Genomic DNA, 10,152 nt, shown 5'->3' on the forward strand with positions numbered 1-10,152 from the left:
AGCTCTACAGGACCGACGCTGCCCACCCCTGCTCTATGGGGTTTAGGTCAGGCGAGTTTACTGGGAGAAGGCCATGGGGCAGACCCAGGACACGCTGGAGGGATTATATCTCCTGGCTGGCCTTGGAACGCCTCAGGGTCCTCCCAGAGGAGCTGGAGGAGGTGGCCGGGGAGAGGGAGGTCTGGACTTCCCTGCTTAGGCTGCTGCCCCCGCGACCTGACCTCGGATAAGTTGTGGATAATGAATAGATGGATGGATAGAGTTTGCTGGCCAATCAAGCATGGTGATACCCACCATTGTCATTAAACCAGGTCATTGGTACTTTTGGCAGTGTGGGCAGGTGTCACGTCCTGCTGGAAAATGAAATCCGCATCTCCATAAAGCTTGTCAGCAGAGGGAAGCATGAAGTGCTCTAAGATGTCCTGGTAGACGGCTGGCTGTGCTGACTTTGAACTTGATAAATTAAACAAAGTGGACCAACACCAGCAGATGACATGGCTCCCCAAATCATCACTGACTCTGGAAACTTCACACTGGACCTCAACAAACTTGGATTCTGTGCCTCTCCACTCTTCCTCCAGACTCTGGGACTGCGGTGTCCAAATGAAATACAAAATTGACTTTCATCTGAAAAGAGGACTTTGGACCACTGAGCTGTTAACAGTCCAGTCCGTTTTCTCCTTAGCCCCAGTGAGATGCTTCTGACGTTGTCTCTGGTTCAGGAGTGGCTCGACACAAGGAATGCAGTGACAGTTGTAGCCCACGTCCCGGACACGTCTGTGTGTGGTGGCTCTTGAAGCGCTGACTCCATCCAGCCACAGTCCACTCCTTGGGAATCCCCCCCAAATTCTTCACAATCCTCTCATGACTGCGGTTATCCCTGTTGCTTGTGCACCTTTTTCTGCTGTCACATTTTTTCCTTCCACTCAACTTTCCATTCATATTCTTGGATACAGCACTCTGTGAACAGCCAGTTTCTTTAGCAATGACCTTTTGTGGCTTCCCTTCTTTGTGGAGTGAGGGTCTCAATGACTGTCTTCTGGACCACTGTCAAGTCAGCAGTCTGATTGTGTGGCCTACTGAACCAGGCTGAGAGACCATTTCAAGGCTCAGGACCCCTTTGCAGGAGTTTTGGGTTAATTAGCGGAGTGGAGTGGGACACCAGGGGCCTCATGCATAACGCCGTACGTAGAATTCGCACTATAACATGACGTAAGCACAAAAGCCGAAATGTGCTTACGCACAGAAAATTCCAGATGCAGGAATCTGTGCGTTCGCCAACTTCTGCGTTCTTCCACTACTTAAATCCCGCTCAGCGTGAAAATAAACGCACGTGCACGCGCTTGCTGTCCCGCCCCAACTCCTCCCAGAATTACGCCTCTTTGAATATGCAAATCAATATAAATAGCCCTTACGACCAGCGTTCTGTGAAAAGGCAATGGCAAAAGTACGAGGAAAAATAGAAGAATTTCAGTGAATACCAAATGGAGGCAAAGAAAAATGTACTATTTGTTGGTTTAAACAGTTATATAAGCAACAAAAGGAAGTTGATCGAGTGACATAGCGTGTCAGAGAAACTCGAAAGCTCAAGTTCACAAAGTCTCAAAGTGCCCGAAATAAAAAAGTTGTCACATATCAAAGTCAGCGTGAAAAGGCGACTTGTAGCCCAACGTCTGAGTGTCATATGAAAGCTTATTAGGGTACAGTGAAAAAAAAAGGCACACAGTGTGAAAAAAGCACGAAATGTCAACTTTAATCTTGAAATGTCCACTTTAATCACGTAGTTTATTTTGTCATTAAAGTAGAACATCATAAACTTCATCTTAAAATCATTTAATTTACTAGTTTCTCAAATCCCATCGTAACTAAAGTAGCACATTAAATGCTTTGTTCTGTATTTGATCTTATATGTGCTCTATGTGCTTGAATCACTACGTGCTCTTCCTCTGACAGGACACAGAATCCATTACGTTCGTAATATTACAGCTCTCTGAATAATTAAAATACTGAGAAGTATACGTGATATCGTTTTCATGATGATAGGAGTTAAACATGTTATTAAACATGGGAACACGGTGGCGCAGTGCTTGTTCATGTCTTACAGCAACAAGATGCTTGCTGCGCCATGCGCGACCTTCAGTGAAATAATTTATTACAGAAGTACTGTCTTTTTCTAACGTACTAACCCCCAATTCCTGTCCTTACTTTTCTTTCTCCAAATACCCAATCGCCACACAATCAGCTCTGTAATAGACGTTAAGCCATCTGTAAGCTCAGAACACCGATTCTTCAAAACTTTTAAGGAACATCAAAATTTCTTCTTAATGTTTAATTATTCTATCCGTCTATCCTTCCAGTGTCGCGCCAGTCACAGCATGAATACAGCGCGAGGCAGGAACAATCCGTGAACGAAGCTCAAGCTCGCTAGCGCTGAGGCACCGTGTAGTTAAAGTTTTATCTGTATAATATAAGCAACATATTTTGCTGCATTTCATCTTAAAAATGATATCGTCATCATATGTAAATACGCGCTTAATAAAGTGGCTCAGGTTGTGCAATATTATAACTGTATCATAAGTACAATTACCTCACGGTAACTTGCAAGTACAAAAAGTATACAAGGAGCACTTGATGGACTGATTGAGTGCGTTTATAGTTCTTGGGATGAAACTGTTTGCGAACCGCTAGGTCCGAACAGAAAAGGCTCTGAAGCATTGGTCGGATGAGAGCAGTTCAAATAGCGAATGGCTGAGGCAGCGAGTGCTTGATGCTGTATACCGATAATTCTCTTTCCAATCTCTGTACAGCTGTGATTCACACTGTGATACAGTGATATAAATACTCCAAGTGGTGCAGTGAGAGTAATATGGAAAAAGATGATCTGCTGTGACAACCCTTAATAGGAGCAGCTGACGGAAGAAGAAGAAGATGCAGTGAGAGTAACAACGCTAAAGCAATTATGGTATTTGGAATAGTTTGACCAGTCTGTGGACCATTATATTGTTACAGGTTAATTACAATCCATCCATCCATTTTCCAACTCGCTGAATCTGAACACAGGGTCATGGGGGTCTGCTGGAGCCAATCCCAGCCAACACAGGGCACAAGGCAGGAACCAATCCCGGGCAGGGTGCCAACCCACTGCAGGACACACACAAACACACCAAGCACACACTAGGGCCAATTTAGAATCACCAAATCACCTAACCTGCATGTCTTTGGACTGTGGGAGGAAACCGGAGCGCCCGGAGGAAACCCACGCAGACACGGGGAGAACATGCAAACTCCACGCAGGGAGGACCCCGGAAGCGAACCCAGGTCCCCAGATCTCCCAACTGCGAGGCAGCAGCGCTACCACTGTGCCACCGTGCCGCCCCTAATTACAATCAGATGCATTAAATTTATGAATGATATGCAGTTAATTTCAGTGTATTTGATAAAGCCGCCGTCGTGGATGTGGATCTAAGAAAGGGTAACCACACAGGAACAGTACCACTGCTTTGACGCTGGGTGCCGCCAGTCTGCACAACCGAGCGGAGAACTTGCGTACAGCAGGGTATGAGGTACCGTGGAAAAGTGTGTGGCTTTACGTCAAGTGTAGGTTTTATACATCGCGATTTGAACGTGGAAACGTTCTTACACAACATTTCTGTGCGTACGCACCGTTTATACATGAGGCCCCAGGAGTCTACTATATTGAACTTTTTCACAATCTTCTAATTTTCTAAGATACTGAATTTTGGGTTTTCATTAGCTATAAGCCATAATCAGCAAAATAAAAAGAAATAAACATTTGAAATATATTACTCTGTGTGTAATGAATCTATAGAATATATGAATTTCACTTTTTGAATTGAATTACTGAAATAAATTAACTTTTTGATGATATGCTAATTTATTGAGATGCACCTGTATATGAATTTACATACTTTAATGACCTTTCTCATAAATAAGTATTTTATATTGATTTATGTGTGAAACCATTGCTTTGTGTGTTTTTCAGGAAACGTGAGTTTTTTGGAAAAATATTCATCCCAGGGACAAAAAGGAAAAAAAAAATTAGACCTAATAGAGTTAAAAGTATGGATATAAAAGATTTTGATCATTTATATGGTACAGTACGACTTGTCAAAGTGTCACAGTGTTCCGCAGTCTCCTCAGCATCAGAATGTCAGCAGCTGTTCAATATGTCTTCTTGCTCTTCAATATACAAAAGGGCTGTTTTGATGCCATTGGCACCATGCATATGATTTATGTTACCCCCTCCTCTTTAATTATGATGTTTCACATCTTCTCATTCCTTCAATATTGCAGAGTAGATTTTTTTTTTCTTGGTTCACGTTCTTACAATAGCTTGTATCTTACGTTGTAGGGAAGGAAACAACATTGAAGTGCAGGTGGAAATCGAAGCCCATCCCCGAGATGGCCAAGAGCAGAGTCTTAGCAGCATCCTGTCCAGTCAGAGCCTGTCCATCGAGTCTCTGCGGTGTTCACGAGAACAGCTGTGTGGAAGTGAGCTGAACCGAGTCACCACGCCTGAAGCAAACGTCGTCTGAGGGACGGCGGCGAACCCCTGTGTCTCACCTTCCAGCCGGCCAGCGCCGTCACCTCCTGACAGATGCTAACCGACCTCACCCGATTTGTCAGAGGCTTCAAGGCTCTCAGCTCATTGGTTTGAAGTTTTCATCCTCTCGTAAACGTCATCCCCTTTTACTAATCCATTTAATAGTTTTATTTCTGACAGGGATGAAATGTGTTGGTTTTTGATTGTTGAAAACACTAGCATGTGGGCCTTTTATATGAAGGATATGTTGCCTGCTCCTGAGTATGAAATAGATTTAAGAGTTTATTTATTTACAAATGAAAAAAATTATGTTTACCTCTCTAGTATTATCTTTGTCTTTTTATTTTTAATCTATAACAGTCTTCTGGGAATTCTGTTTTTTTTGTTTTTTTTGATTTTCTTGGATTTATGGACCAAGGAACTAAAAACAATTGCAATAACCGTGAGCCATCACCTCCAGGGTGGCTCCACCATGAGCTCTGGGCTTTACCTCGAGGCACGGAGATCCTCGTGTTTTATGATGAGATGCACAGGATTTGTCCATAAGATGTAACAGGGGGGTCCACAAGTCGAGATCCTTTTTGCTCGATCTTTCTATTTTGTGAGAGATGTGGCACCATGGAAGGAGCTGAGGGCCAATGTCGTGCATCTCTAGCTTTGTTGTAAAGTCCATCATGCTGAAAAGTTAGTGCTCCGCTTCCACAAAAGTATCGCCAAAGCACGGCTGCGGTGGGATCCACTTGCTTCTATCTGTAACAAGGATGAGATGCACCCGAGGAGAACTTGTGCCTCCCTTTCCATCCCGCCAAGTGTGAGAGCTAAAATAAAGATGTTTTATCATGGACTGTTGTGTAGACTTTCTTGGTTTTCTTGTGAAGCTCGCGACAGGTAAGACTGTAGACGACGCCTAGTGTGAGAAATGCAAGCATGGAGTGTAAGTAAAGATTGAACATATACAGTGCATCCGGAAAGTATTCACAGCGCATCACTTTTTCCACATTTTGTTATGTTACAGCCTTATTCCAAAATGGATTAAATTCATTTTTTTCCTCACAATTCTACACACAACACCCCATAATGACAACGTGAAAAAAGTTTACTTGAGGTTTTTGCAAATTTATTAAAAAATAAAAAAACTGAGAAAGCACATGTACATAAGTATTCACAGCCTTTGCCATGAAGCTCAAAATTGAGCTCAGGCTCATCCTGTTTCCCCTGATCATCCTTGAGATGTTTCTGCAGCTTCATTGGAGTCCACCTGTGGTAAATTCAGTTGACTGGACATGATATGGAAAGGCACACACCTGTCTATATAAGGTCCCACAGTTGACAGTTCATGTCAGAGCACAAACCAAGCATGAAGTCAAAGGAATTGTCTGTAGACCTCCGAGACAGGATTGTCTCGAGGCACAAATCTGGGGAAGGTTACAGAAAAATTTCTGCTGCTTTGAAGGTCCCAATGAGCACAGTGGCCTCCATCATCTATAAGTGGAAGAAGCTCTGTCAGAGCTCCAGAAGTCCTCTGTGGAAAGAGGAGAACCTTCTAGAAGGACAACCATCTCTGCAGCAATCCACCAATCAGGCCTGTATGGTAGAGTGGCCAGATGGAAGCCACTCCTTAGTAAAAGGCACATGGCAGCCCACCTGGAGTTTGCCAAAAGGCACCTGAAGGACTCTCAGACCATGAGAAAGAAAATTCTCTGGTCTGATGAGACAAAGATTGATCTCTTTGGTGTGAATGCCAGGCGTCACGTTTGGAGGAAACCAGGCACCGCTCATCACCAGGCCAATACCATCCCTACAGTAAAGCATGGTGGTGGCAGCATCATGCTGTGGGGATATTTTTCAGCAGCAGGGACTGGGAGACTAGTCAGGATAAAGGGAAAGATGACTGCAGCAATGTACAGAGACATCCTGGATGAAAACCTGCTCCAGAGCGCTCTTGACCTCAGACTGGGGCGACGGTTCATCTTTCAGCAGGACAACGACCCTAAGCACACAGCCAAGATATCAAAGGAGTGGCTTCAGGACAACTCTGTGAATGTCCTTGAGTGGCCCAGCCAGAGCCCAGACTTGAATCCGATTGAACATCTCTGGAGAGATCTTAAAATGGCTGTGCACCGACACTTCCCATCCAACCTGATGGAGCTTGAGAGGTGCTGCAAAGAGGAAAGGGCGAAACTGGCCAAGGATAGGTGTGCCAAGCTTGTGGCATCATATTCAAAAAGACTTGAGGCTGTAATTGCTGCCAAAGGTGCATCGACAAAGTATTGAGCAAAGGCTGTGAATACTTATGGACATGGGATTTCTCAGTTTTTGTATTTTTAATAAATCTGCAAAAACCTCAAGTAAACTTTTTTCACGTTGTCATTATGGGGTGTTGTGTGCAGAATTCTGAGGAAAAAAATGAATTTAATCCATTTTGGAATAAGGCTGTAACATAACAAAATGTGGAGAAAGTGATGTGCTGGGAATACTTTCTGGATGCACTGTAGAAATGAGCATTGGGGGTCCTGTGGGATACAACGTTTGACTATAATGTCCAAAATGATGAAGATGAGGCACAGACATGCCAACACAAAACAATCGACGGTTTAAATGTTTCTCAAATGGGTGGAGCTCTTATGTTCTCCAAAGGTGCTCCGAGTCTGGTGACACCCCAAGAATTATTATGGGAATGGAGAAAGACTAGGAGGTGACAGCCAATGAGTGACACGATGAATGGTCAAAGCGAGAGAAGGTTGATACCAGGAGGACAAATTAACCTAAATGACAGAATCTGTTTGAATAGAACAGGAGGATGAAGGGAAAATCACATTTTAAAAAAATGGTATCAGGGCAGTATCGATATCTTGTAGCACCTGTTGGATTCGTCATCACTCCTGCTATATTCCAGTCAAGATTTAAGGTGGACTGAAAGGAATTTGTGACGTCTAGATGTTGCCCTATTTCTACATCTTCATCTGTCTGTTTTCTTTAATGGTGAATATACAGTAAATCTCATCAGGCTTCCTTTTTTATGCAGCGTTTAAAAGTTTTGTACTTAGTTACTTTCTTTTTAAACAGTATAATGATGTATTTGATTTGCCACTTGACCCAAAGGAATGAAAAATCAAAAAAGAGATCTCCTTAATATCTTTTCGGTTTCTCCTGAACAAGCTGATCCTCTGGCTAGGATGTTGGATATCTCTGGGTCCTCCTAATCTCATTGAGTTTGTACAGGTGGTGAACCAGCTGAGGGTAGGGAAGGCTGCAGGGATCTGTGGTATCCGAGGTGAACTTCTCCAGGCTGGTGGTCAGGCTGTCCTCCTGGCATTGAAAACAATCTTTGCTTCCATTTGGCAGACTGGTGTCATCTCAATTGACTGAAAAACGGGACTTGCCATCCTTGTCTGGAAAGGGAAGGGTGATCGCCTGGATTGTGGCAACTAAAGAGGGATAACACTGCTCCTGGTGCCTCATATGGTCCTCACTAGTGTCATCCTCAATAGGATCCATGATGACTTGCTCACCTACCAGTGACTGGAGCAGTCTGGTTTTACATCTAAGATGTCTAATGTTGACCGCATCCTGGCACTAAAGGTTCTCATGGAGCACAAACGCAAATATCGGCAGAGTTTGTTTGCAGCCTTTGTTGATTTTTGTAAAGCGTTGGACTCAGTTGATCGAGCTGCCCTGTGGGACATCCTGAGGGATCTCCTTGAGGTTGCTGGATATCATGGCTGGCCTGTACACTGGTACTGTGCTGTGCAGAGTGAAGACAGGACCTCTTTGTTTTTCCCAGTTGATTCTGGGGTTCGTCAGGGGTGTGTTCTGCTCCTACTCTGTTTAATGCTTGTATGGACTGGGTGTTGGACAGGGTCGTGGGGTCCAGCGGCTGTGGGGCATCTGTTGGTGAAGAAAGATTCACGAATCTTGACTTTGCTGACGATGCTGTGATCTTCGCAGAGTCAATGGAGCCTCTGATCGGGGGTCTCGAGAGACTGAGTGAGTGGTCTGAGGGTCTGGGCTTGTGAGTGTCCTGATAAAAACCAACAGCCAGGCCTTTAATGACCTCTTGGGCACGGCCATCAGCAGTATGTCTTGTCTGTGAAGAGAGTATTGACCTCGTCATTGAGAGGTTTACTTACCTCGGCAGTGACATTCATGTCTCTGGTGACTCTTCCTATGAAGTCAGTAGACGGATTGTGATTACAGTAATGCACTCCTAGCAAGACTACCTAAGAAAGACATCAGTCGCTTACAGTTAGTGCAGAATACAGCGGCCAGAATCTTAACTAGAAAAGAAAATTTGAGCACATCACACCAGATTTAGCGTCGTTATACTAGTTACCGGTGTCATTTAGAATTGACTTTAATATACTGCTAATTGTTTACAAAGCTTTAAATAATTTTGCTCCATCCTATATTTTGGAATGCCTGTCCTCCTACACTCCCAAGTTGTGACCTTAGATATTCAAATGGAGGTCTGCTTATAATCCCAAGTCCTAAATGTTAAGAAGTGGTGAGGCGGCCTTTTGCTGTTATGCACCCAAAATCCATCCATTTTCCAACCCGCTGAATCCGAACACAGGGGTCTGCTGGAGCCAATCCCAGCCAACACAGGGCACAAGGCAGGAACCAATCCCGGGCAGGGTGCCAACCCACTGTAGGACACACACAAACACACCAAGCACACACTAAGGTCAATTTAGAATTGCCAATCCACCTAACCTGCATGTCTTTGGACTGGGGGAGGAAACTGGAGCGCCTGGAGGAAAACCACGCAGACACGGGGAGAACATGCAAACTCCACGCAGGGAGGACCCAGGAAGCGAACCCAGGTCCCCCAACTGCGAGGCAGCAGCGCTACCCACTGCGCCACCGTGCCTCCCGCACCGAAAATCTGAAATAGAAATTTGTCAGGCTATCACTGTGGAACATTTTAAAAAAATTGCTAAAATCTCATTATTTTAATTTGGCTTTTTCATAGCTTCATTTTAGTTGTATTCTTAATAGACTTAGAAACAGAGACAGACACCCATTCACACAGACTCAAGACTGTGTGACGGATGGCCAGGACCCTTGCCCAGCTCAGATGCCAGCCGGGTGGAAGGATCGAGGGAGAGAAAATGTTTGGGTCATTATCTCCCCAGAGATAATGCCACAGCACCGCGGATTCCCGCAAGGCATGCTGGGATTTGTAGTTTGGAGCAGCCCTGTTGGGTTCTGTGGGTGCCGACAGCGGGTGTTTTGGGTGCCGCTGGGTCTTTGGAGGGACCTCTTCGGCCACACCTGGAAGTGCAGCCAGAAGAAGGTCGAGAAACACCTGGAGGACTTCTGGGTGTGCTATAAAAGGAGCTGTCTCACCACCAATGAGAGAGCCAGAGTCGGGTGGAGGTGGACAAAGCTTGTGGGACAAGGAGTGGAGGCAAAGGAGAGAGAGGAAGAGACAAGGACTGTGACGTATTGGGTGCTTTGTACTGTGCTGTAAAGTGGGGAGCAATGGAAAGCGCTTTCCCACTGAAGAATAAAAGTTTATTGTATTTAACTGGTGTCTCAGCCTGTCTGTGTCGGGGTTCGGGGAGGGGTACGCCCCCTGGTGGTCC

The 10,152-nt window shown here is 44.7% G+C and overlaps 1 protein-coding gene across 1 annotated transcript in view; it reads left to right on the forward strand.

The window, feature by feature from the left end:
* si:ch211-278j3.3 (E3 ubiquitin-protein ligase RNF19A) overlaps positions 1-5,408 on the forward strand; it is a 144,991-nt gene extending 139,583 nt beyond the window's left edge. The window contains exon 9 of the mRNA XM_028796366.2: positions 4,373-5,408. Coding sequence (XP_028652199.2) covers positions 4,373-4,556 — 184 coding nt within the window. The 3' untranslated portion in view covers positions 4,557-5,408. The remainder of the gene's footprint in view (positions 1-4,372) is intronic.
* Positions 5,409-10,152: the final 4,744 nt, after the last annotated feature.

This window comes from Erpetoichthys calabaricus, chromosome 3 (genome assembly GCF_900747795.2).
Source record: "Erpetoichthys calabaricus chromosome 3, fErpCal1.3, whole genome shotgun sequence".
In the NCBI taxonomy this organism is placed as follows: Eukaryota; Metazoa; Chordata; class Cladistia; order Polypteriformes; family Polypteridae; genus Erpetoichthys; species Erpetoichthys calabaricus.